The 27,476-nt window shown below is 41.7% G+C and overlaps 1 protein-coding gene and 1 non-coding gene across 3 annotated transcripts in view; both read left to right on the top strand.

Annotated features, from left to right (window-relative positions):
* The window catches only part of EP300 (E1A binding protein p300), a 91,779-nt gene that overhangs the window by 59,481 nt on the left and 4,822 nt on the right, over nt 1–27,476 (top strand). For both annotated transcript variants that reach the window (XM_003905597.5, XM_021921594.2), the window contains 18 exons: nt 155–264; nt 1,266–1,403; nt 2,286–2,723; nt 4,319–4,498; nt 4,689–4,833; nt 8,418–8,536; nt 10,431–10,670; nt 11,997–12,085; nt 14,507–14,587; nt 16,435–16,491; nt 17,748–17,825; nt 20,251–20,318; nt 22,036–22,186; nt 22,308–22,454; nt 22,999–23,112; nt 23,896–24,061; nt 25,691–25,855; nt 26,796–26,957. In XM_003905597.5, the coding sequence (XP_003905646.2) occupies nt 155–264; nt 1,266–1,403; nt 2,286–2,723; nt 4,319–4,498; nt 4,689–4,833; nt 8,418–8,536; nt 10,431–10,670; nt 11,997–12,085; nt 14,507–14,587; nt 16,435–16,491; nt 17,748–17,825; nt 20,251–20,318; nt 22,036–22,186; nt 22,308–22,454; nt 22,999–23,112; nt 23,896–24,061; nt 25,691–25,855; nt 26,796–26,957 (2,648 nt within the window). The remainder of the gene's footprint in view (nt 1–154; nt 265–1,265; nt 1,404–2,285; nt 2,724–4,318; nt 4,499–4,688; nt 4,834–8,417; nt 8,537–10,430; nt 10,671–11,996; nt 12,086–14,506; nt 14,588–16,434; nt 16,492–17,747; nt 17,826–20,250; nt 20,319–22,035; nt 22,187–22,307; nt 22,455–22,998; nt 23,113–23,895; nt 24,062–25,690; nt 25,856–26,795; nt 26,958–27,476) is intronic.
* On the top strand, nt 21,796–21,898 carry LOC116270849. The gene has a single exon (XR_004179157.1). It is a non-coding gene; the product is annotated as a U6 spliceosomal RNA (small nuclear RNA).

Raw genomic sequence — 27,476 nt, 5'->3', positions numbered from 1 at the left:
GCAGTGAGCCGAGATGACACCACTGCACTCCAGCCTGGGCAACAGAGCAAGACTCTGTTTCAAAAAAAGATGTAGAATCAGACATAAGAATTCTGTCTTTTATTCTTCAGTTTCAGAAAGGCGTTCAGATCTAATATTTTGCACATATTCACAGGTTTGAATCAATTTGGCCAGATGAGCATGGCCCAGCCCCCTATCGTACCCCGGCAAACCGCTCCTCTTCAACACCATGGACAGTTGGCTCAGCCTGGAGCGCTCAACCCGGTTAGTTTGACGTCTTTAGTAATCATTTTGGCCTTTACCTGGTATTTTGAAAATCCTGTTTGTTCCTAATTTATAAATGCTCACAGTTATTTAAACAGACCATAACTCCTAGTTCTTCTGTAATTCTTCTGTATTTAATTCTACTAGAAAGCTGACCAAAAAACGAAAACAGCCAGGCCCTTGTCCCTGGAGTGTCAATGTTTAGTGGCCTGCATGCGTTTTCATGGTCACCTCTCTTCCCTGATGTCTGTCTTCCCTTCTCCAGGCAGAGAACTGTCTTTTTGCAAGGTTGATGGTGCATTTGCCTGGTTCTTGAGCTCGGAGAAGAGAGGCTAGGCTTCTGCTCCTTATGCGAACTCTTAACCACTCCATCTCTCTACCTTGATCCCGACCCTCCTGCTGCCCTTTAGAGTTAGCTGGTGCCTCTGAATCTTGGCCCCTTTGGGGCCCTTTCTTGTCTTATGAAGTTTTTTGCCTTTGGAGATTTCTTTCTTTAAGGCCTGAATTTGTGTAGGGTAATTTTAGAAATGAAATATAACATTGCTAGAGCATTTGTGGACCATGAATGCTACCAGATTCTGCCACAACTTGTAAGATTTTACTTGTTTTTACATATTATGGGTCTTAGAATTTGTGTTATTACTACATCACTGACATGAGCTCATGAAATTGTGATTAACTCTCCTCACTTAACAGAGCATGCAAAGAAAGTTACCTGCTATCCTTGTGCTAGACATATTTGTGTACCAAGAGAATGTGTGTTTGTTCCATCCTCTTACTATTTCTTGAGAGTAGACCTAGGTAAACTGTGAGGCTATTTCCCTTTTTCTGCACAAGAGTCAGTTGTTCTACAACTTTCTTCCTTCTCCTCTCCAGCCCTCTTCACCTATACTCCTGTCTTTGACTTTGCTTAATAAATCTGACATTAGGACCTTTTGATGATTTTAGTTATAGTAGAATAACTGTAATGAAGCAGTTTGGTGATCTGTGTTTTTTTGCAGCCTATGGGCTATGGGCCTCGTATGCAGCAGCCTTCCAACCAGAGCCAGTTCCTTCCTCAGACTCAGTTCCCATCACAGGGAATGAATGTAACAAATATGCCTTTGGCTCCGTCCAGTGGTCAAGCTCCAGTGTCTCAAGTATGTCTCATAAGTGGATTTTTTACTTTTTTTTGATTCTTGAAATTTCTCTTGACGTAGGTTTTTATAGGAAAGAGTGGCAGCAAATAGTGGGTGAAAACATGATTTTTTGGCCGGGCGCGGTGGCTCAAGCCTGTAATCCCAGCACTTTGGGAGGCCAAGACGGGCGGATCACGAGGTCAGGAGATCGAGACCATCCTGGCTAACACGGTGAAACCCCGTCTCTACTAAAAAATACAAAAAACTAGCCGGGCGAGGTGGCGGGCGCCTGTAGTCCCAGCTACTAGGGAGGCTGAGGCAGGAGAATGGCGTAAACCCGGGAGGCGGAGCTTGCAGTGAGCTGAGATCCGGCCACTGCACTCCAGCCTGGGCGACAGAGCGAGACTCCGTCTCAAAAAAAAAAAAAAAACATTTTTAAAAAAAATAACAGTTTTAGACTTAGGGTGTTCTGAACCTTAAGAGATTATTCTGTGACATAGCAATGGTGTTAATTGTTACAAATTAGGAAATAATATAAATGGATGGTTTTGTTTTTAGTAGTGAACACTTTTAAATAAATCTTAGAATTAAACACAATGTAGAAGGAATTCTGGCTGAGGAGAGCATAGGCAGGCCCTAGAGCACTGTGCACTCAGTTCTGTTGTTTTTCTGCAGTGGCTGAGGCCATTCGGCTGAATGGTTTGAAGTCTCTTTACTTAAGTACTGTATCAATGGTGCTGTCCAAAGCTATATCCCCAGTAACAGGGTATTGTACACATTTTGAAATAGACACATTGCTACTCTTTGTTTAACCAGTTTGTGTCCTAAATTCATATAACGTGCCATGTAAGTATTTCCTTAATTCTGTTTTGAATTGCTGTCTTATGTTTTTTATTTTAACAGGCACAAATGTCTAGTTCTTCCTGCCCGGTGAACTCTCCTATAATGCCTCCGGGGTCTCAGGGGAGCCACATTCACTGTCCCCAGCTTCCTCAACCAGCTTTGCATCAGAATTCACCCTCGCCTGTACCTAGTCGTACCCCGACCCCTCACCATACTCCCCCAAGCATAGGGGCTCAACAGCCACCAGCAACAACAATTCCAGCCCCTGTTCCTACACCTCCTGCCATGCCACCTGGGCCACAGTCCCAGGCTCTACATCCCCCTCCAAGGCAGACACCTACACCACCAACAACACAACTTCCCCAACAAGTACAGCCTTCACTTCCTGCTGCACCTTCTGCTGACCAGCCCCAGCAGCAGCCTCGCTCACAGCAGAGCACAGCAGCGTCTGTTCCTACCCCAACAGCACCGCTGCTTGCTCCACAGCCTGCAACTCCAGTAAGTAGAGATTTGATTTAGGCAGAATCATTAGAGCTGTACTGTAGTATTATATTATTTCTGGGTCATTTCTATTACTCTCTTTTGCTTTATCTCTTACTGTTTTCTCCACAAGTAGAGTGTAATCTGTTTTTCATTAGGGACTTTCTTATCCTGTTTTGCATTCCTGTGATAGGACCTAACGTAGCAGGAGTGTAAAGGTTTTATTTAGCTCTGACTTTGACCATTATGTTTCATGTTGTATCCTGAGGTCTGAAGGTACATAGAGGGGTATGACAAGGGGACACAGTCCTTCTCTTTATTTAGTATATTATTTAGTGTAACACATAAATTTTACATATATTTAAAGAATCTTTTTCAAACAGTTTGAGCTATAAAACTTAGAGATTAAATTGAAAAATTGCAGATTTGGGCAGGCGCGGTGGCTTATACCTTTCATCCCAGCACTTTGGGAGGCCTTGGTGGGCAGATCACTTGGGGTCAGGAGTTTGAGACCAGCCTGGCCAACGTGGTGGTCAGAGACAGGTCAACCCTGTCTCTACAAAAAAATAGAAAAATTAGCCAGACATGGTAGTGGGTACCTGGGAGATGGAGGTTGCAGTGATCCAAGATCACGCCACTGCACTCCAGACTAGGCGACAGAGTGAGACTCTGTCTTTAAAGAAAAAAAAAAATTGCAGATTTATGAGTCCCTGTGGCCCTAACCAAAGTTAAAAAATTATCTAAGATGAGAGAATTATATACCCAGAACAACCTGTAGCTTCCTTGTGAGAGGTTGGTTATGTATATAATAAAAATCCAAATTCTTATCTAATAGTTGAATCCTTATTAATATAACTTTTTTTAAGGGTTTAGAAGCTTCTACTTTGATATCGATACTAATATATTCTCAGTCACGTTGATGAACTGAGAAGTCCCATGAGTCACAGCCATTTTATAAAGTACTGTACTTCATGGACAACTGGTTCATCGTGGCCTCTGATAGACAAGGAGGGACAGAATGAGAGAGGAACCAGTGGATCTGCTTGATTTTATTCTTTATAAAATCAAAGTAGTTCCAGAAAATACTGACTTCTCATTAGGAGGTTTCTTATGACAAGCCTTAGGGAAAAGACAGAGAATGCCAGTTATCTCATTAGAATCTAGTGATTCCAAACAGCCACTCTGTGGGACATCATTATATTTATTGTCTCCTTTTCTGTATCTTTGAAATTTTCTCTGGTGAGAAGGTAAAAACAAAAAAGATAGCCAGTCTTTATTATTTTCTTTCATTCGCTTCTGTATAAATGTGAGCTCCTCTGAAGCAGACATCTTTGAAATCCCCACACACTGCCAGATAATGATAGTTATCAATGAAATAGTTGCTGGCTCTTTGATGTACAACCAGCCAACCAGTATTTACAAGTCTTAATTCTCTTGTTCTTAAGTATAATTAAAGGAGGTAAAATGGGCAGAGCAAATGAAAACACCGTGAATGAATATAAGCCAAGAAATAGGTGGCTAATTCTGCTGGCTTGTTGCTTACCTTACATTCTGATTGTATCATTGGCAAACTCTGTGTGTGTGTCACCCACTCCCCTTGTTTTTCTGCCCAGCTTTCCCAGCCAGCTGTAAGCATTGAAGGACAGGTGTCAAACCCTCCATCTACTAGCAGCACAGAAGTGAATTCTCAGGCCATTCCTGAGAAGCAGCCTTCCCAGGAAGTGAAGATGGAGGCCAAAATGGAAGTGGATCAACCAGAACCAGCAGATACTCAACCAGAGGATACTTCAGAGGTGAGAGAGTAGGGCAATTACTGTTTGATTTGGTTAGGACCCCAGTCTAGGAACCCAGTTTTTAAAAAATATTGCAGAAAAATACTTTGATAATTAGATCTCATGGCATAGATTTTGCATGAGAAAGGATGTTCAGACTACTGATTCCCAACTAGATATCTTTGGAATACTAAAAACTCTTACCTTTTAGTCTAAAGTGGAAGACTGTAAAATGGAACCTACAGAAACAGAAGAGAGAAGCACTGAGTTAAAAACTGAAATAAAAGAGGAGGAAGATCAGCCAAGTACTTCAGCTACCCAGTCATCTCCAGCTCCGGGGCAGTCAAAGAAAAAGAGTGAGTCTCTTAAACCGTTTGTTCTGGAGGTAGATGAAGAAACCAAAGACCCAGGGCAGAATTGCAATCATGCCTCTTGGGCCTCAGAAGTTGCCATTAATGTGATTTCATTAACCTTGAAGCCCTGGGCCTGGTCTCTTCATTGTTGTTAATAATTTTTCTCTTTCTTTCTTTCTTTTTTTTTTAATATTCACTTGCAGCAACCAATGAGTTAGTCATTCCCCTCATTTCTTCAGGGTTCCGTGTGTTAGTACCCCCTAAAAATTTTCTTATTTTTCAAGAGAGCAATGTTTGTAAATAGCCTTGACTAAAATGCAGGAAAGAATAGCAATAATAATAGCATTTGTCATTCACCTCCTGTGTGCTAACTAAGTACCCACATTGTCTCATTTAATAATTTCTTTCTTTGTCTTTTTTTTTTTCTTTTTTTTCTTTTTTTTTTTTTTTGTTGGATTCGGAGTCTCGCTGCATCGCCGGGCTGGAGTGCAGTGGCGGGATCTCAGCTCACTGCAACCTCCACCTCCCAGGTTCAAGCGATTCTCCTGCCTCAGCCTCCCAAGTATCTGGGACTACATGCGCATGCCACCATGCCCATCTAATTTTTGTATTTTTAGTAGAGACAGGATTTCACCATGTTGGCCAGGATGATCTCAATCTCTTGACTTCGTCATCGGCCCGCCTTGGCTTCCCAAAGTGCTGGGATTACAGGCGTCAGCCACCGCGCCCGGCCTCATTTAATAATTTCACAACAACTCTGAAGTTATTGGCCTGAAGCTTAGCAAAGTTAAGTAACTTTCCATGGGTTACTCAGCTGACCCCAGTGCGTAGGCTAGGATGCAGACGCAGGCAGTCTGAGGCAGAGTGCTCAAATCTAACCATTCCAGCAAGTGTTAATTGACTATTTTAGGACTAGAACTTTTTATAGCTCTAGTGATCTGCAAAAGGCACCAGGTAGGACATACCTGAGGAGTGAGTCTGCTCGCTCTTACAGATGATGTATATTAAAAAGTGTTCCATTAATACAATGTGTTGTAAAATGTCGGGATTAAAAAATTATTTTCATTTTAAAAATAAGACTCGTATATATTGAGGTGTTTTAATATGGGCTGCAACAAACCCAATCTTACTATTGGCAATCTCTCTTTAAAATGTCTGGTCCCTCATGCCTGTAATCCCACCATTTTGGGAGGCCGAGGCAGACAGATCACTTGAGGTCAGGAGTTCAAGACCAGCCTGGCCATTATGGTGAAACTCTGTCTCTACTAAAAGTACAAAAATTAGCCATGTGGCCGGGCGCGGTGGCTCAAGCCTGTAATCCCAGCACTTTGCAAGGCCAAGACGGGCGGATCACGAGGTCAGGAGATCGAGACCATCCTGGCTAACACAGTGAAACCCTGTCTCTACTAAAAAATACAAAAAAATAGCCAGGTGAGGTGGCGGGCGCCTGTAGTCCCAGCTACTTGGGAGGCTGAGGCAGGAGAACGGCGCAAACCTGGGAGGTAGAGCTTGCAGTGAGCCGAGATCCGGCCACTGCACTCCAGCCTGGGCCACAGCGCCAGACTCCGTCTCAAAAAAAAAAAAAAAAAAAATTAGCCATGTGTGGTGGCTCTCACCCGTAGTCCAATCTACTTGGAAGGCTGAGGCAGGAGAATTACTTGAACCCGGGAGGTGGAAGGAGGTTGCAGTGAGCCAAGATGGCGCCACTGTACTCCAGCCTGAGTGACAGAGAGTAATTCTGTCTCAAACAAATAAATAAAATATTTAATTTTACAAGTTTATTCAAGTAGTCCTTATTTTTAGCATAGCTAAGTATGAGCGACAAGCATCTTTGTAGTCTGATTTTCCCCCCCTCCATGACAACCCCCCAGAGGTGAAAAATATCTAAAGTAACAAATATACTCTCATGATGAAAATTTTTTTGCAAATTAGGAAAAAATAAGACCCTTGCTGAAATTGAAAGCTTTCTAAATCACTAGCTTCTCATAACTGTTTAATTCTATTTGGGACACACTGGCAAATTTTTCCGGACTTTCAGGGAAATATCATTGAGAACACTTTTGAACTTAATTTGATCAACTAACTTGTTTTAGCAACATCGTTTTTGTTCTCTCTCTTTTTTTTTATTTTTTTTTGAGACAGAGTCTCGCTCTGTCGCCCAGGCTGCAGTGGCACGATCTCAGCTCACTGCAAGCTCCACCTCCCAGGTTCACGCCATTCTCCTGCCTCAGCCTCCCGAGTAGCTGGGACTACAGGCGCCCGTCACCACGCCCGGCTAATTTTTTTTGAATTTTTAGTAGAGTCAGGGTTTCACTGTGTTAGCCAGGATGGTTTCGATCTCCTGATCTCGTGATCCCCCCGTCTCGGCCTCCCAAAGCGCTGGGATTACAGGCGTGGGCCACCGCGCCCTGCCTTTTTTTTTTTTTTTTTGAGGCGGAGTCTCGCTCTGTCACCCAGGAGGGAGTGCGGTGGCACGATCTCGGCTCATTGCAAGCTCTGCCTCCTGGGTTCATGCCATTCTCCTGCCTCAGTCTCCTGAGTAGTTGGGATTACAGGCGCCCACCACCACGCCCAGCTAATTTTTTTATATTTTTGGTAGAGATGGGGTTTCACTGTGTTAGCCAGGATGGTCTCCATCTCCTGACCTCGTGATCCACCTGCCTCAGTCTCCCAGGGTGCTGGGATTACAGGCATGAGCCACCATGCCCGGCCGTCTCTTAAACTTAAACCTAACATTCGTCATTAAAATAGTACGTGTCTCTTTTTCATTGGGTCTAAAATACCAAACAGTTTAATGAAGGAGTCTTCTGTTCTGTGCCCCTGACTCCTTGTAGTATAAGACAATACCAGATCTAGTCTAGTTCCTGACTTGTTAAATACTGATGTCATGAAGAAAGACTTTTCCTTTCTTGCTTGACTGCATCTCCCTCTAAACATGAGTATCTTGTATCTTGTGAACTCTTTTTTTTTTTTGGAGATGGAGTCTCACTCTGTTGTCCAGGCTGGAGTGCAGTGGCGCGATCTCGGCTCACTGCAACATCTGCCTCCCGAGTTTAAGCAATTCTCTTGCCTCAGCCTCCTGAGTAACAGACTAGCGCACCACCACATCCAACTAATTTTTTGTATTTTTAGTAGAGATGAGGTTTCACCAGGTTGGCCAGGCTGAAACTCCTGACCTCAAAGTGATCCGTCCACCTCAGCCTCCCAAAGTGCTGGGATTATAGACGCAAGCCACTGTGCTTGGTCCCATGGACTGTCCCATTTGGCAGTCTCTTCATAAATTTTTAGAAGCCTTTGGATTCTGTTTCTAATTGACCAAGTCTGTCTTCACTGAATTTGTGACTGAGAAGTTAAGCTGAGGGTGAAGGGTGTTTAAAGGTGATAAGATGCAGTTTTTTAGGAGCTGCCTGAAGCAAAGCAGGGCTTAGAATCTAGAATCAGTAATTGAGCCCGTAGCGATATTTCCATGGGGACAGAGTAGTTAATTTTGTTATTTGATTCTTGGGATGCTTTTAGAGCTTCAGCCTGAATGGTTTTTTAAAGTTCTTTTGCTTAATTGATAACTAATTTCAAATGCACTTTTTAAGTTTTCAAACCAGAAGAACTACGACAGGCACTGATGCCAACATTGGAGGCACTTTACCGTCAGGATCCAGAATCCCTTCCTTTTCGTCAACCTGTGGACCCTCAGCTTTTAGGAATTCCTGTAAGTATTTGGTGGTACTTCTGACTTTGTTTTTTAATTTGATAACAGCTTTGTTGAGAGACAATTTACTTTCCAAACAGTGTAGCCACTCATTTCAGATTTACAGTTCAGTGTTTTTTTTTTTTTTTCCTGAGACAGGGTCTTATTCTGGTTGCCCAGGCTGGAGTGCAGTAACACGATCTTGGCTCACTACTGTCTCGACCTCCTGGGCTCAGGTGATTCTCCCATTTCAGCCTCCTGAGTTAGCTGGGATTACATTCATGCGCTACCTCACCTGGCTAGTTTTTTGTATTTTTTAGTAGAGACGGGGTTTTGTCATGTTGCCCAGGCTGGTCTTGAACGCCTGGACTCAAGCAATTGGCCCATCTCAGCCTCCCAGAGTGCTGAGTTACAGGTGTGAGCCACTGGGCCTGGCCTTAATTCAGTGATTTTTAGTATATTCACAGAGTTGTGCATGACACTTTTATTTTCATCATCTGAAAAAAATCCTTTACCATTAATAGTCACTCACTGTTTTCTCCCGTAGCACCCCAATCCTCAACATCAGCAGACTTCATTGTCTCTCTGGATTTATTTGTCTGTTCTACACGTTTCATTAAATTGAAACATATAGTATGTGATTATTTGTGCCAGGACGTTCCTTAGCATATTGTTTTCAAGGTTCATCCATGTTATGTTGTAGCATGAATCAGTACCGCATACCTATTATGGCCCAATAATATTCCATTATTTCTCTTTACCTGTTGATGAGTTGATAGACATTTAGGTTGTTTACACGTTTTGACTATTAAGATAGGACCACAGTGAACATTGATGTATAAGTTTTGTATGGATTTAAGTTTTTGTTTCTTCTTGGTATTTACCTAGGAGCAGAATTCCTGGGTTATACAGTTTGTTTACTTTTGTTTTGTTTTGTTTTATTTTGAGATGGAGTTTCACTCTTGTTGCCCAGGCTAGAGTGCAATGGCACAATATCAGCTCACCGCAACCTCTGCTTAGCGGGTTGAAGTAATTCTCCTGTCTCTCAGTCTCCCAAGTAGCTGGGATTCCAGACATGCGCCACCACACCTGGCTAATTTTTTTTAGTAGAGACGGGGTTTCTCTAAAGTTGCCTCCATATACTGGGGTGCTGGCAGGTTTCATTTGGTGGTTTTAAACTGTTACTTGGCCGGGCATGGTGGCTCATGCCTCTAATGCCAGCACTTCGGGAGGCCAAGGCAGGCAGATCACTTGAGGTCAGGAGTTCAAGATCAGTCTGACCAACTTGTTGTAAGCCCATCTCTACTAAAAATATAAAAATTAGCTGGGCATGGTGGTGCACGCCTGTAATCCCTTGGGAGGCTCAGGCAGGAGAATAGTTTGAACGAACCTGGGAGGCAGAGGTTGCAGTGAGCCAGGATTGCGCCACTGCACTCTAGCCTGGGCAACATGTTGACAGAGACTCTGTCTCAAAGGTCAAGCACTTCCAGAGACAAAAGCCTTTTAGGAATTTTCTTTTCCTGTATCTTGCTGTCATTTCAGATGGAACACTTTAAGTTCTGTGGACTTAGTTTCCTCATTGTACACCCCTTCTAGTACTAAAATTTTAAGCGTCTTTAACTTTACTGATCTCACATGTACTTTCATAAAGTACCTGAAGTTGCTTCAGTAGACTATCAGCCTGAAGTCTGGAAAGTCCATAGTAGTTCTGTTTCTCTGCCCTTTGAGTAGTTTAATATCTCTGTAGACTAATGATTTAAAGAAGTGATATACATCAGTCACCTCTTGGGGAATATAGACAGGCCAGAAACTAAAACACTGCCTGGAAGATTAGCAATGATAATGGATGATACTCTATCTCCCGTAAAAATAGTTAGACTTGAGTAATGTTTGATATCACTTGTCATCTTTCTAGGATTACTTTGATATTGTGAAGAGCCCCATGGATCTTTCTACCATTAAGAGGAAGTTAGACACTGGACAGTATCAGGAGCCCTGGCAATATGTCGATGATATTTGGCTTATGTTCAATAATGCCTGGTTGTATAACCGGAAAACATCACGGGTATACAAATACTGCTCCAAGCTCTCTGAGGTCTTTGAACAAGAAATTGACCCAGTGATGCAAAGCCTTGGATACTGTTGTGGCAGAAAGGTAAGAAATGTGTTTCAGATTTGACTTTAACTTTTCTAGGATGCCTAGAATAATACAGTGGTGTCTGGGGTAAGAGAATATCCTGCTTCTGGCTTTGACATGGCTTTTTTTTTTTTTTCTCCCCCTTTTTCTTTTTTCTTTTTGACAGGGTTTTACTCTCCCAGGCTGGAGTGCAGTGGTGAGGTCATAGCTCACTGCAGCCTCAACCTCCTGGGCTCAAGCAATTCTCCTGCCTCAGCCTCCTGAGCAGCTGGGACTACAGCTGTACGCCACCATGCCTGGTTTTTTTATTAAATTTGTTTTATAGAAACAGGGTCTTATGTTGCTCAGGCTGGTCTTGAACTCCTGGGCTCAAGCAGTCCTCCTGCCTCCGCCTCCCAAAGTGCTGGAATTACAGGCATGAGCCACCTCTCCCAGCCGACACAGTCTCTTAATGTGTGCCACAGTAGTAATGTCTCTTAATATGAAATGGACTTTCTGGGCCGGGCGCGGTGGCTCAAGCCTATAATCCCAGCACTTTGGGAGGCCGAGACGGGCGGATCACAAGGTCAGGAGATCGAGACCATCCTAACATGGGCTAACATGGTGAAACCCCGTCTCCACTAAAAAATACAAAAAACTAGCTGGGCGAGGTGGCGGGCGCCTGTAGTCCCAGCTACTCGGGAGGCTGAGGCAGGAGAATGGCGTAAACCCGGGAGGCGGAGCTTGCAGTGAGCCGAGATTGCGCCACTGCACTCCAGCCTGGGCGACAGAGCGAGACTCCGTCTCAAAAAAAAAAAAAAAAAAATGGACTTTCTTTAAAGGCATTTTTTCAGAAGTGGCAATTGTATGGAAAAGTTGATCAATTAAATAATCAACAGACTGTGAGCTCATCTGGAGTAGGGGCATTCTTATATTCACCTATGGGTGCAGATTCCTCAGCATGTGCTGACTTTCCTGTACATACTAATTCACATTATTGGTTTTTTGTTTTTAAAATAAGATTGTGGTCTTGCTGTGTTACCTAAGCTGGTCTGGAACTCTAGGGCTCACGCAGTCTTCCCACCTCAGCTTCCTGAGCACTGCAGGCGTGTGCTACCCTGCCCAGATACTCCTGTTGGGTTCTTTGGTAAAGTGATGGAAGGATATGACTGCTAAGCTTACCTCAGTGTTTTGAAATAATGTAGTAGTAAACCAAGAATGATTTTCAAGAACTGAATTAGCCCATTATAATTAACATAAATGAGAACTAAGACACCACTGACTTTTGTTTCTAATTTGCCATTCTTACTGTTCTAGCTTGTCCTTAAGGCCTCTATGCATTTTAACAAATGGTTTCTTTTGCAGTTGGAGTTCTCTCCACAGACACTGTGTTGCTACGGCAAACAGTTGTGCACAATACCTCGTGATGCCACGTATTACAGTTACCAGAACAGGTAAGCTTGGCCAGGTGTGGGCTATGGTCCATGTGTCCACTTGTCCAGGGAGTGCATGCGGATGGGCCAGCACACATACAGTCATGGTTCATGTGTATTTTGCTTGAAGACAGCTGTATAGCACAAGTTCTGTTTTTTGCCTTCTGCCTTTGTTTGCAGAATTATAAAATTTTCTATCAGAGTAGCCTTGGATCAGTTACCGGGGTTCCTCCCAAAACCTTGAGAAGTTAAGCAACTTTGTGAGTTGTTGGCATAGATGGGCCTATATGCCAGGCCCCACTTCTCTTTCTACTGTGTTTTTATTGATCACCACAGCCTGAGGCAAAACTGAGAAGATTCTTAAACTTTGAAACTCGCTAGACAGCGTTTTGGAAATGTTTCCTTTTTATATGAGGCCTATCCCTAAGTAGTTGTTCTTAGAATACATGAAAACAGGATTCTGGAGTCTTTTCTTTGCCTCATTAAGCAAATTAAAAGGAAAACCTCACATAGGTTTGTACCTTACTTTTCCCAATACAGCCTTGTATATGACAGAGGATGATTTGAGTCTAATAAACGAGGCACCTCCCTAATTTTCTCCTGCCCAATCAATGGCTGTAATTACATAAATCGCATTCACTAATCTATCTTAACCACAATTTGTCTGCTGTTATCAGTGATCACCTACAAATACAGCTTGCATTGGGTATTTATTTGGGGCTCTGATACAATAATAAGGCAGGATGGTATTAATACCCTTTATTTGTTTTTGTTTGTTTGTTTGTTTTTGTTTTGAGACGGAGTCTTGCTCTATCACCCAGGATGGAGTGCAGTGGCACTATCTCGGCTCACTGCAAGCTCTGCCTCCCGGGTTGATGCCATTCTCCTGTCTCAGCCTCATGGGTAGCTGGGACTACAGGCGCCCGCCACTACACCCGGCTAATTTTTTTTTTTTAGTCGAGACGGGGTTTTACCGTGTTAGCCAGGATGGTCTCGATCTCCTGACCTCATGATCCACCCGCCTCGGCCTCCCAAAGTGCTGGGATTACAGGCGTGAGCCACCGTGCCCAGCCTACCCTTTATTTGTTAATACCAAATCCATGGTGTTCATTTTTGCTGAACTTGTGTGCTGCAGATGCATTTCTAGCTTTGAAAAGTCACTTAAACTTTTTCTTTTATTTACAAAAAGTTAGGTGTGCTTCTAATGCTTTGATTTTGCAGTGAGTAAAAATCTAGCTTTTTATTCATTTGAAACCTAGAAAAGGTGGGACTCAAGTTGTTTATAAGTATCTTATGTTTAAAAAAGCAAGTAACTTGACAGGAAACTTTTCTCATGTTTACTACAACAGTAGTCTAAAGTGTTTATCTTTGCACCAAGCCATCTTTAATCAGGTACCTGCACACATCACTTCCTTTTGAAATGTGTCACTTGATGGCTGTAGTCAGTATTTAACTACTTGTGCAGGCTTTTCAGTAAAAAATTTTTTTCTTTGTTTATTGAGACAGGGTCTCTGTCACCCAGGCTGGAGTGCAGTGGCGCAATCTCAGCTCACTGTAACCTCCGTCTCCCGGGTTCAAGCGATTCTTCTGCCTCAGCCTTCCAAATAGTTGGGATTACAGATGTGTGCCACCATGCCTGGCTAATTTTTGTATTTTTAGTAGAGACAGGGTTTCACCATGTTGGCCAGGCTGGTCTCGAACTCCTGACCTCAGGTGATCCACCCTCTCGGCCTTCCAAAGTGCTAGGATTACAGGCATGAGCCACTGTGCCTGGCAATGGTTGTTTTAGATTATTGTTTTCTGCAGTTGTATCTATAGTGGGCTTTTGGGGTCGGGGGCAGGGGCTGTGGTTTTTTGTTTTGTAAATGGGAAGAGGTGTGATGCCTATACTTAGGTAATGAGTAGCAGTTCTTCTCTCCCTGGTATATTTATCCTTCTTCCTCCTTTTGATTATTTACATCACATAGCGTTAATTGCTGAAATGAAAGGATATGGGTCTGTGTAATTGAAACTTTTGCTTTTATTTGCAGTAATCATTTGCTACTTGTGATCCCATTTGAGATATTTAATGCTAATCTGTGCTTTGCCTTGGCTTTCTGCTTTGTGTTGTTCTGTCTTGCTTTTATGTTTTTTGTTGTCTTGCAATCCCTCATTTCTTCGTTTGTTTTGTGTTTTTTTTTTTCTCCCTCATGCTTGTCGTTGTCTGCACTTGGCTTTGATTGCAAAAAAAACAAAAAAAAACAAAAAAACAAAAAAAAAAAACAAAACCCAAACTGTGGGGCCCATATATCTGCATCATTGAATGTCCTTGTCGCCGTTGATGACCTGCTCTCTGCTCCCGTCCCCCTCCTTGGCCTGCTGTGATTGGTGGCTTCGTTGCTTGGCTTGGGCTGTGTTGTGTGAACGGAACAGTTCACCCCAGTATGGCCTTCTTGCCGACAGGTATCATTTCTGTGAGAAGTGTTTCAATGAGATCCAAGGGGAGAGCGTTTCTTTGGGGGATGACCCTTCCCAGCCTCAAACGTAAGTAACTGCATTATTTTGAAAAGTGCTAATTAGTTTGTTGTCTGGTGATTATGCATAGGCTTATTTCCAAATGAACTTAAGCTATGCTGTTGAATATGGTAGCCATTAGCCACATGTTGCTATTTAAATGCAAATTAATTTAAATAAAAATTGTTTATCACATGGACTACTCACATTTCAAGTGTTCAGTAGCTATAGCTGTGTCTGGTGGCTGCCATATTGGTCAACACAGATAGAGAACATATCCATCATAGTATAAAGCTTTATGGAGACATCACTGAACTAGGGAATATGTCAGCGGTAGGCAGTCATCTTAGTTCTAGTAAAAGTGTTCTGTATAGGAAGCAATCAGCTTATCTTCGAAAAATTGGAAGGTTAGTACAAGAAAATATCATTATTAACTGTTCTGAGTTTGAGGGTAATTGAACTGATAACCACCTTATGCCCTTCTCTTGTAGGTTAACAGAAGATCCAAGTCACTGTTATAGTGAATAATAGACTTTAACAACATGCAGGGGTTTAAGAGATTTGCTTGTGCTTTGCAATCTCACAAGCTCTTACCACTTAGTAAATGGCCAAGAAAAAAATTTCAAACAGATAGTCTAATAGTTTTAGAATTCATACTGGGACTATTTAAGAAGGAAAAATTGTTTAGTGTAAATTTAATATTATTGCAGGTTCTTTCTTCTGTTTAGGACATTGCACAAACATATGGAATTGTCTTGTTCCTAGTAAAAATGGGGCTTCTGAGAAAAGCTGGTTAATTTTTCTAAATTGGGTTGTAATGATAGCAGTGTCTGGGTGCTAGCTAGGAGAGTAGTTACTAGGAGGCTTTGATCCTTGAAACATTTTGACACTTGGTTAAGCCAGGAAGGTTAGCTCTAGGGTAAGTTTCCTTAATGCCAGAAGAGATGTAAGCCTTGCCATTGAACTCTCTCAGGTGGCTTACCAAATACTCTAAACTTTAAGGCAGTACATCTCTAACTTTGAAAAGTGTAGGAACAAGACCCTTCCCAATTCTGCAGGCCTATGGTGGACCCAAGTGTCTGTTTCTAACTCCCAGATTGTTCCGGTGCTGCTGGTCTTCAGATTGCACTTGGAGTAGCAAGACAGGCCATTCAGGAAAATGCTATTAACAGAGACGAATGAATCTCTAGACTATAACTAGTATAAGACACAGTTTTCAGTGTGGACATGTCCTCATTTTTGTAAGGAAGTATAACGGAAGTCCAAGTTGGGCCCCCTAATGTGAATTCTAGTTGGAGAATGGTAAGACTGTTAGTTTTTGTATGTAGTGAGGCTATGAGCAGTGTGTTAATGCTGGGTTTCAGGATGGGAAGCCATGTGAAATTTTAAAATGTTAAATATGGGATTTTTGTACTTCAAAATTACCCCAAAACATGCATTCTTAATGTTGAAATTTTATATTGATGTAAAAAGTTGTTTGTGAAAAAAGACTTTTTATTTAAGTAGTGATTTACTTCCCAGTATACACACCATCTTTTGTAATTCAGTCTAGGAACATTAAACTGTAAAAAGATATAAATACCTAACACCAAGGGTAGTAATAGACAAGATTTTAAAAGGAAAAGAAGGAATCGTATTTCTAGTTCTTCCTGGGTTCTCAATTTCTGATAAGAGGAAATTTATTTACTATGAAGTCCTATAGAACATTCCTTTACATAAACATGCATTTTGTGTGAGCCAGAAATGCAGCTATTTAAATATGTATTCTTAAAAAACCTGAATCTGTTTATACTGTGAAGTTTGTTACTTTGGTTAGAATACAGTCAGATTGCTCATCTCTATCTCTTTTTCTCATTGTGTCCCTTTTCTCTCCTTAGTACAATAAATAAAGAACAATTTTCCAAAAGAAAAAATGACACACTGGATCCTGAACTGTAAGTACGATCCCCTTGAATAGTCAGTACGCTTTGACTTTTCTTTTTCCCTTTTATTCTCTTGGTTTGCATGACCAATCAGATGATCCTATATTTTTGGGCTAAATCTACATAACATACATGTAATGGATAGTAAAACTATGGAAAACATTGAAGTACTAAGGAAGATTATTTCTTTTTTTTTTTTTTTTTTTTTTTTTTTGAGACGGAGTCTCATTGTGTCTCCCAGGCTGGAGTGCAGTGGCGCGATCTCGGCTCACTGCAAGCTCCGCCCCCCGGGTTCACGCCATTCTCCTGCCTCACTCAGCCTCCCAAGTAGCTGGGACTACAGGCGCCCGCTACCGCGCCCGGCTAGTTTTTTGTATTTTTAGTAGAGACAGGGTTTCACCATGTTAGCCAGGATAGTCTCGATCTCCTGACCTTGTGATCCACCCGCCTCGGCCTCCCAAAGTGCTGGGATTACAGGCTTGAGCCACCGCGCCCGGCCGGAAGATTATTTCTTAATGTTAATTTTAATGTTCTTGATGTTGAATGCGAAACATTAAAGATCTAAACTTCTAGTTTGCAGTGAGGCCTTTTAGAGCATGGAGGACTGAAATGTGTGTTTTCTAGATGTTCCTAAAATGGATGGGATGGTATTTTGATTTATTTGGAATTTTCAGCACCAGTAATCTCTTGGCTGCGCACAGTGGCCCCCATCTGTAATCCCAGCACTTTGGGAGGCCAAGGCAGGCAGATCACCCGAGGTCAGGAGTTCGAGACCAGCGTGGCCAACATGACAAAACCCTGTCTCTACTAAAAATACATAAATTATCTGTGCGTGGTGGTGCGTGCCTGTAATCCCAGCTACTCGGTGGGGCTGAGGCAGGAGAATCGCTGGATCCTGGGAGGCAGGGGTTGAAGTGAGCCGAGATCCACTGCACTCCAGCCTGGGTGACAGAGAGAGATTCCATCTAAAAAAAAAAAAATTAGCCAGGCACGATGGTGTGTGCCTGTCCTAGCCAGGTAGCTGAGAGGCCAAGGCAGGAAAGTGGCTTGAGCCCAGGAGTTCAAGGTTACAGTGAGCTGTGATCGTGCCACCCACTGCAGCCTGTGCAACAGAGACCGTATCTCTAAAGAAACAGAAACGTTATTTAAACTATTTTGGTTATTTGGTCATGACCTTGGCTGTCTTTGTCAGAAGTCATGGGAAATACTGGAAGTTTTCATTTGGTTAAGGTTTGGGGTTAATGTTGGAACTGGCTCTGCTCTTCCAGGTTTGTTGAATGTACAGAGTGCGGAAGAAAGATGCATCAGATTTGTGTCCTTCACCATGAGATCATCTGGCCCGCTGGGTAAGGCTTACATTGTTACTTTCTCTGGAATTTTTCGTTATCATGAATATTAACAAGTTTTTTTATTCTATGCAATGACTGTATTATATCTTCAAAGTCACTATCTTTAAATTGTTTTCTTTGGCCTCGATAATTAACAGTTCACTTTTTAAAAATTAAGTAACCTAGTATCCAAAAATAGATTTTTATCTTATTTTTATGCATTCTTTTTAGCCATATAAATATATTCTGCTGGATTTTTAAAATTATATTGTAGTTATTACACATCCAAAGTAAATGCTTTTGGCCAGGCAAGCTGGCTTACGCCTGTAATCCCAGCACTTTGGGAGGCTGAGGTGGGTGGATCACCTGAGGTCGGGGGTTCCAGACCAGCCTGACCAATATGGCAGAATCTCGTCTCTACTGAAAATAGAAAAATTAGCCTGGCGTGGTGGTGCACGCCTGTAATCCAGCTACTCGGGAGGGAGGCAGAGGCAAGAGAATCACTTGAACCTGGGAGTGGGAGGTTGCAGTGAGCTGAGATCACGCCACTGCATTCCAGCCTGGGTGACAGAGTGAGACTCTGTCTCGAAGCAAAAAGTAAATGCTTTTATTCAGGCATCTAGAAACTAGGATCATGCTGCTAATGGCATACCAAGTGGTCTGGCCCTGGTAAGTGTCACCTTTTGGTTAGGGCAGGGACAGCAAGTTATAAGGCTGTAGTCATAGTGTAATTGCCTAGTAAAAGGGAGGGGCTATCGCTCTGTACAAGAGGAACTGATCCCAGCCATGTTCCAAAGGAAGTGGGTATATGGGACATCCAGTGCCTCTCATTAGGATGGGATCTCCATGTCTTCTGCTCTGTTCTTGGACTGATTGTTGTTCCTGATTTGGAGGTTACAAGAAAGGGCAGGCTAATTGACAAATTCCACTTTTCTTTTTTTCACTGTTATTTTCACATAGAAAATAACACTAAGGAAAATAGGTGATGGTTTAGTGGATACTTTATCTTCAGCGTGACTTGTCTTTTAAGTGTGCGTTTTTAGTGCTTTCCTTACAGACTTTGTAAGAATGATTAAGAGACTTCTCGTGGTTCTTCCAATTTAGGATCAGTCAGCTGAATGAAAATAATCTGTTATTACTGTGTTAAGCTTCCTTTTTTTTAAAAGTAATTTATGTTCATTATAAAATTTGAATAGTATGACAATTTATGAAGTAAAAAGTGACAGTCTTAGCTTCTTTCTTCCCACCCAGATTCCTCGCCACAGGAATAACACTCTTTTGTACATAGAATCATACATTTTCTTTTCTTTTTTTGAGATAGAGTTTCACTCTTGTTGCCCAGGCTGGAGTGCAGTGGTGCAATCTGGGCTCACCACAACCTCCGCCTCCCAGGTTCAAGCAGTTCTCCTGCCTCAACCTCCCTAGTACCTGGGATTACAGGCATGTGCCACCACGCCTGACCCAGCTAATTTTGTATTTTTAGTAGAGACGAGGTTTCTCCATGTTGGTCAGGCTGGTCTCGAACTCCTGACCTCAGGTGATCCGCCTGCCTTGGCCTCCCAAAGTGCTGAGATTACAAGCATGAGCCACTGCGCCCGGCACATTTTCTTGATTTATGTGTATTTAATTTTTGTCTCTTGTTATAGGTCATAGACTTTTTTTTTTTTTTTTGAGTATCACTTTCATCGCCCAGGCTGGAGTGCAGTGGTGCGATCTCAGCTCACTGCAACCTCCGCCTCCTGGGTTCAAGCAGTTCTCCTGCTTCAGCCTCCCAAGTAGCTGGGATTACAGGCACGTACCACCATGCCCGACTAATTCTTGTATTTTTATTAGAGACGGGTTTTCATTATGTTGTCGGGGTGGTCAACTCCTGGCCTCAAATGATCCACCCACCTTGGCCTCCCAAAGTACTGGGATTACAGGCATGAGGCACCACACCCAGCTGGTCATAGACACTTACGTATATCTGTTGCATTTTTAATGGATGCATAGTATTCTGTAATATACTATAATCCATTTATTTACTTGGTTGGTGAACAAGTTTATACAAGAAACTCTACTTAGCGACACATATCATGTGCATCTGCAGTAACTGAAACTATTGGTTCTACTCTGAAAATGTACATTCCAACTAGTAGCATATAGGGAATGTCACCACTTAGGTTTTGCCAGTGTGGTTGGGGAAAAAAATCCTACCTTGATTTGTGATCCTTGATCATCTTTTCATGTGTAAGCCAGTTTATATGCCCTTCATGTCTGTTGCTTGTTTTTCAGTTATCTTTTTTGTTCTTACTGGTTTCTAAAAGCTCTTTGTATATTAGTTTTATTAACTCTTCGCTAGAAGTTTAGAAATACTTCCGCTAGATTTGAATTTTAACTTTTTGTTAATATAAATTTAATGGTTTCTTTAAGTTGTGTAAGCAAAGTTTTGGTTTACATTTAGATTCGTCTGTGATGGCTGTTTAAAGAAAAGTGCACGAACTAGGAAAGAAAATAAGTTTTCTGCTAAAAGTAAGTTTTATTCTTAAAGGTAAATTTTGGCAAAACTTACCTGAAGCCTAGATAAGAAACCATTCAAAGTGAATTACTTTGTTTTTAATCACAGTAGTAATCAGAGTAAAAATAAAATAATTCTATAATCTCTTTATGAGTTGATCTGCAATATGCTTTTTGGTGTGAAATCTATTAGACCAAAGAAAAATTTCCAAGGAACGGATTTGTAGAATGCACAAGATATGTGTTTTTCCTGTTCTTATATTTTTCCCTATTTGAGGCATTTCATAAAGGAGGAATAAGGCGTGGAAATGATTGGCCAGAATTGCCATCCCTCTGTTTGTTTATTTATTATTTTTTATTTTATTTTTTGAGAGTCTCGCTCTGTCACCCAGGCTGCAGTGCAGTGGCACGATCTCAACTTACTGCAACCTCCACCTCCCAGGTTCATGTGATTCTTCTGTCTCAGCCTCCAGTATAGCTGGGACTACAGGCATGTGCCTCCACACCCAGCTAATTTTTGTATTTTTAGTAGAGATGGGGTTTTGCCATGTTGGCCAGGCTGATCTCAAACTCCTGATCACAGGTGATCCACCCACCTTGGTCTCCCAAAGTACTGGGATTATAGGTGTGAGCCACCATACCCAGCCCCTCAGTTCACACCATTTATATGGGCTGCCTTTTGGCCGTATGTGATTCTTTTCTGTTGTGCCAGGAGGATGTCAAAAATTTTATCATATAAGTAATTAACACTAATAATCTAAATGTAGCATTTGATTTAGTTTTGGTGTGTTTTACTGATCTACAGATTACTTTGATTCTTGTAAGGTTTCTCAAAATGCCCAGTCTTTGTTACTTTAAAATAGTACTGCAATCTAGGTGAAGTACATGGAGATGTTCATTACATTTTTATATATATATATATATATGGTTGGTTGCATTTTGTTTTTGTTTTTTGGAAACAAGGTTTCACTGTGTTGTCCAGGCTGATCTTGAACTCCTGGATTCAAGCAATCCTCCCACCTCAGCCTCCCAAAGTGCAGGGATTAGGATTATAGGTGTGAGCCTTGTCTCCTGGCCATTGTTCTATTTGTTTGTTTTTGTTTTTTGGGTTTTTTTTTTTTTTTGAGACAGAGTCTCGCTCTGACACCCATAGTGGCACAATCTCGGCTCACCGCAACCTCCGCCTCCCAGGTTCCAGCGATTCTCCTGCCTCAGCCTCCTGAGTAGCTGGGATTACAGGCGTGTGCCACCATGCCCAGCTAATTCTTGTATTTTTAGTAGAGACGGGGGTTTCAGCATGCTGGCCAGGCCGGTCTCGAAATTCTGACCTCAGGTGATCTACCCGCCTCAGCCTCCCAAAGTGCTGGGATTACAGGCGTGAGCCACTGCAACCAGCCCCTGTTCTGTATTTTTATAAACTCTTCCAAAATTGGAAATTTTTCAAAATGACAAGTTGGGGAAAATGACATTTAGAAATTATTGAGTACTGTGTCTGCTTTAACAGCACATATATTAAAATTAGAATGATACAGAGAAGATTAGCATGTTCCCTGCACTAATACGACATGCAAATCTGCAAAGTAGTGAATACTTAAATATGCTGTGATTTTTTAAAATTTCACCAAGTTACCCTGTTTGTATTGAAAAAAGTACAAATGAGATTTAAGGTTGAACCTTAAGACTAACAATAGTAAATCTGCACCTCAGTAACTTTTAACTTTTACATTCCTAGGGTTGCCATCTACCAGACTTGGCACCTTTCTAGAGAATCGTGTGAATGACTTTCTGAGGCGACAGAATCACCCTGAGTCAGGAGAGGTCACTGTTAGAGTAGTTCATGCTTCTGACAAAACCGTGGAAGTAAAACCAGGCATGAAAGCAAGGTATCTAGTCATTTCACTTTTCTTCTCTCGTGGATCCAAAATTGCTCATACGTGGTTACCATTGGTGATTGCAATCTGAATGAATTTATGTTGTGGTCCTCCCACTATCTCAATCGTATAGGTTTGTGGACAGTGGAGAGATGGCAGAATCCTTTCCATACCGAACCAAAGCCCTCTTTGCCTTTGAAGAAATTGATGGCGTTGACCTGTGCTTCTTTGGCATGCATGTTCAAGAGTATGGCTCTGACTGCCCTCCACCCAACCAGAGGTATGACTGGCTCACAGTGGCTAGCTCCGGATTTGTGTGGGAGTTCCAAATTATAATAGGCAGAAGAGTATAACAGGCAAGAAAATGTTGAGTGTGCTTGGTTTGGAAATGCAAAATCTCAAGTGTACAATAATTGTAAAGTGAAACAGATTAAAAAACAAACCCCCAAACAAAATAACTGCTTGATTCTGCTCTTCTGTGGCCATAATAATAAAGGATATGAATAGCAACCTGAAATGGGAATTTGGAAACAAACGTACTACTCTTCAGAAAATGAGCTTAAATCTGGATAATGTATAGGAATCACCAAATACTGATGGATGTGTATGTGCCAGGCACTGCTAGTTACTTCAAATAGAAGGAAACCACAGGCTCGCTGAACTTTCCTGAAGGGTTCACAGTGGAGTCGCCCACCTGCCTGTGATGAGTTTCACAGATAACGATGTGAGCAAAGAGCCTGGGAGAGTGAGAGAGAGTTACTAGGCACATGGAGTAAATAACTCAGTAGACTTGACTTTTCTTTTTTTCTCTTCATTTTGTATAGGAGAGTATACATATCTTACCTCGATAGTGTTCATTTCTTCCGTCCTAAATGCTTGAGGACTGCAGTCTATCATGAAATCCTGATTGGATATTTAGAATATGTCAAGAAATTAGGGTAAGCATATTTTGATAAATTTTTTTTTATTAGGGCATTCTGGTGAGATACAGGTTAAATTTGCAAATATGTAACTCTTTGCCTTTTTTTCCTCATTTTAGTTCTTACCTAACAAGTCTCTCAACTTTGTTAGAGCCCCTTTGAAGTTAATGTTGTCAGTAGGAGAGAAATGGATATGTTGACTCTATCACCTATCCAACATCAGTTTTGTTTTGTTCAGCTGAGCTATTGGGTCCAGTTTGCTTTGAAGTTTGATTTGTGCCTCTCATTTGAGGGCAGAATTTTAACTGCATTTGATCCTTTTATAACCTGGGTATCAAGACCAGAAACAGCTCTGGAAATACTTCTTACCTTTAGAGTATGTATGTCATTGGAAACATTCATTCCCTCATCTTGAAGACTGTTTCTCTGAATAGTGTGCCTTTTAATTTAGCTCTCTTGTTAAACGGGTCCATTTTCCTTCACAACGTAATCTTCATTTGGTGTTAACATGCAAACTTAGGGTTTTTGGATCCAGGGCTAAGTCATCTGCTTTCTGGCTGAGATTCACAACATCCCGCCATAGCCTCCAAAAATAAGTAGAGGCAGTATGAGATCCATTGTTTAAATTACTGTGAGTTATGCCTAATTTTGGTCTCACAATGTTAATCTCATGCTGGGTTATACACTGTGTTATCTTGGGAAAAATTACTGGTATCTATATCAACTCCACCTTGTGGTTTAAAGTGTAGCCCTTCTAGAATAGATGATCTTTTTTCCTTAATGTTCTCTTTGTATTGCTAGTTACACAACAGGGCATATTTGGGCATGTCCACCAAGTGAGGGAGATGATTATATCTTCCATTGCCATCCTCCTGACCAGAAGATACCCAAGCCCAAGCGACTGCAGGAATGGTACAAAAAAATGCTTGACAAGGCTGTATCAGAGCGTATTGTCCATGACTACAAGGTCAGTTGGGACATGGGGGCCAGGTGCTGACAGTAGATCTGGAAATACACTAATGTTGCTGCTCTGTATTCTGTCATTTAACTTTTTTTTTTTTTAAACAAGTCTTATTTGTTGTACCTCTTGCATGTAATTCCTAAAAATGCTAATTTGATTGCTTTTATTTTGTATATTCAAAATTTTCTAATGTAAGAAAAACCAGGTTTTGAAGAGTGGTAGATCAAGAAGATCAAGAGATCCCTGTTTTAAACATGTAACCAAAATTTTATTTTATTTTTTTTTTTAGGGGGGTAGAGTTGGGGTATTGCCATGCTGCCCAGGCTGGACTTGAACTCTTGGCCTCAAGCAGTCCAAAGTGCTGGGATTACAGGCATGAGCCACTGTGTCTGGCCTTAAAATATATCTTTTTGTTTTGTTTTTTTGTTTGTTTGGTTTGGGTTGGTTAGGGTTTTAGGGGTGGGGATGTTTTGTTTTCAGACAGGGTCACTCTCTGTCACCCAGGCTAGGGTACAGTGGCATGATATCTGCTCACTGCAACCTGTGCCTCCCAGGCTCAAGCCATCCTCCCACCTCAGCTTCCTGAGTTGCTGGGACTACAGGTGCACACCACCATACCTGGCTAATTTTTGTATATTTTTTGTAGAGACAGGATTTCACTATGTTGCCCAGGCTGGTCTTAAACTCCTGAGCTCAAGTGATCCACCCATCTCAGCCTCCCAAAGTGCTGGGATTACAGGCATGAGCCACCTCACCCAGCCAAAAATATGTTTTTGTTTTTGGGACAGTTTCACTCTTGTTGCTCAGGCTGGAGTGCAATGGTGCGATCTAGGCTCACTGCAATCTCTTATTTCCCAGGTTCAAGCGATTGTCCTACCTCAGCCTCCCGAGTAGCTGGAATTACAGGCATGCACCACTACACTGGGCTAATTTTTTGTATTTTTAGTGGAGATGGGGTTTCTCCATGTTGGTCAGGCTGGTCTCGAACTCCCAACCTCTGGTGATCTACGTGCCTCAGCCTCCCAAAGTGCTGGGATTACAGGTGTGAGCTACTGCACCTGGCCAAAAATATATTCTTACTTAATATTATTTTAAACATTCATGAATATAGGCTGTCTCATGATACAGACTTGTCTTCCTCAATTTAGTAGTTCAACTAAATAAAGAAGTTTTCCTAAGCTGCCCAGCGAATCATTCTGCAGCAGATACTGTTTCCAGTATTTGTAGTTTTGGGCATTTTGAACAAAGCTATCAATAAAAGCTGCTGAAATTCCAGAGATGGGTGTGAGGAGGGCATGCTTCACACCACATACTCTGTGGTAAGGGCCATGGCTTGCATGATGGTGCTACCACCCTGACATCGATCCTCGAAGGATAATTGCCACTTGATTATATAAAGGCAGATAAGCTCCCTGCTTTTGTGGGTAGAAGAAATAGAAAACCAGAAATACTGACTTTAGGCCAGGCCTTTTCACTGTTTTTCTAAATAGCTCCCTGGTTTATGGCTTAGGTATATAGTCTCTGCCAGCTTTCAAGACATTTTAAGCTTTCATGTTTCTTGTCAGCCATGATTCTTTATAATCAATGCTTTAAAAGAACATAGGAATTCCTATTTGTACATGCTTGTTTTCACAGGATATTTTTAAACAAGCTACTGAAGATAGATTAACAAGTGCAAAGGAATTGCCTTACTTCGAGGGTGATTTCTGGCCCAATGTTCTGGAAGAAAGCATTAAGGAACTGGAACAGGAGGAAGAAGAGAGAAAACGAGAAGAAAACACCAGCAATGAAAGCACAGATGTAAGGGCATTGAGTTTCCTTTGAAACTTCTATAATATTTAATCCAGAAGTGCATTTAAACTTTCAATTGGGTTTTAAACCTCTCAGGTGTGAAAGAGCTCTTTAAGTTGGGCAAGAAATGTTGGCTTAGAAAGGTTACTAGGGTTCCGTTTCAGTGGTATTAAACTTTCAAAGCATCAGACCCCATTTTAAAATGGTATCTCAGACTATGAGTAATGTGAAATGATAAAAGAAACTGAAGGAAATCCTGAAAAACTGATAACTTATGTGAAGGACTAGGTTATGAATATTATAGGCCTTGTGTGTCACATATCTCTGGCATATTTTCTCTCTTCTAAAACCACACACGCTCTTTTTAAATGTAAAAACCATTCTTAGCTATGCAAAACAGGCCTGAGCCAGAATTTACCTGTTATTACAGCTTAGTAACCTCACCAGTTACTTCCCTATAGCATATCTAGAATTACCTCCATTGAATTTAACTTACAAAAGGCTCCCTTAGATAGTCTGTTAACAAACTCTTACAGCCTTATCGTTTTGTATTTGTGGGCTCATACATTTTAGAATGTGGGTGGAAGGAGATAAAACCAAGGTCTTCTGGCTCCCCATTTTGATACACTCTGCACTACCCCAAAGTGCCAACCCTTCCTTGTTCCCTAACTCCAATCTGGAATACATTCAATCTACAGGGTCTGTACATTCTGTGGCCTCTTGTAGGCAGAAAGCTAAATGGCTGCCATTGCCTTAATGAAGGATCACTGGGAGAAAATTAGTTCAAATAACAAAGGAGAAGGAATAAGTGAAGAGAACAGCTAGTAAAATAAGATACAAGCGTAAGATTATGATACCTAGTTTCAAAGAATGGAGATATTCAATAGTGTTATTCCCAGATTACTTAACAAAAACCTTATTTTCTTGTCTCCTTTGTGCTACTCTGCAGGTGACCAAGGGAGACAGTAAAAATGCTAAAAAGAAGAATAATAAGAAAACCAGCAAAAATAAGAGCAGCCTAAGTAGGGGCAACAAGAAGAAACCTGGGATGCCCAATGTATCTAACGACCTCTCACAGAAACTATATGCCACCATGGAGAAGCATAAAGAGGTAAGATGCAGCCACCCACACAGTTGGGGGAAAACAGCAAGATTTCTGGCCAGGCGTGGTAGATACCTGAGGTCACGAGTTCAAGACCAGCCTGACCAACGTGGTGAAACCCTGTCTCTACTAAAAATACAAAAATTAGCCAGGTGTGGTGACAGGCGCCAGTAATCCCAGCTACTCGGGAGGCAGAGGCAGGAGAATTGCTTGAACCCAGGAGGCGGAGGTTGCAGTGAGCCGAGATCGTGCCATTGCACTCCAGCCTGGGCAACGAGAGCGAAACTCCGTCTCCAAAAAGAAAAAAAATGAATAAAATCACTGTTCGCTGGGCATGGTGGCTCATGCCTGTAATCCCAGCACTTTGGAGGTTACCTCACTTAGGTAATGATTATTAACAATTAATAGTTACTAGCTATTTCAAGCAGTAAGTAATGCCACAGAATCCTAGGCAGTTGGGAAAAGCCCTTAGAATATATTGTAATAGGTTTGACTTAAATTGTGGACACATTCAATTTAGGTTGTAAA

The sequence above is a fragment of the Papio anubis genome, chromosome 16, assembly GCF_008728515.1.
Source record: "Papio anubis isolate 15944 chromosome 16, Panubis1.0, whole genome shotgun sequence".
Lineage (NCBI taxonomy): Eukaryota > Metazoa > Chordata > Mammalia > Primates > Cercopithecidae > Papio > Papio anubis.
Note: the sequence above shows the minus strand (reverse complement) of the source record. Positions and strands in the feature narration are given on the sequence as shown.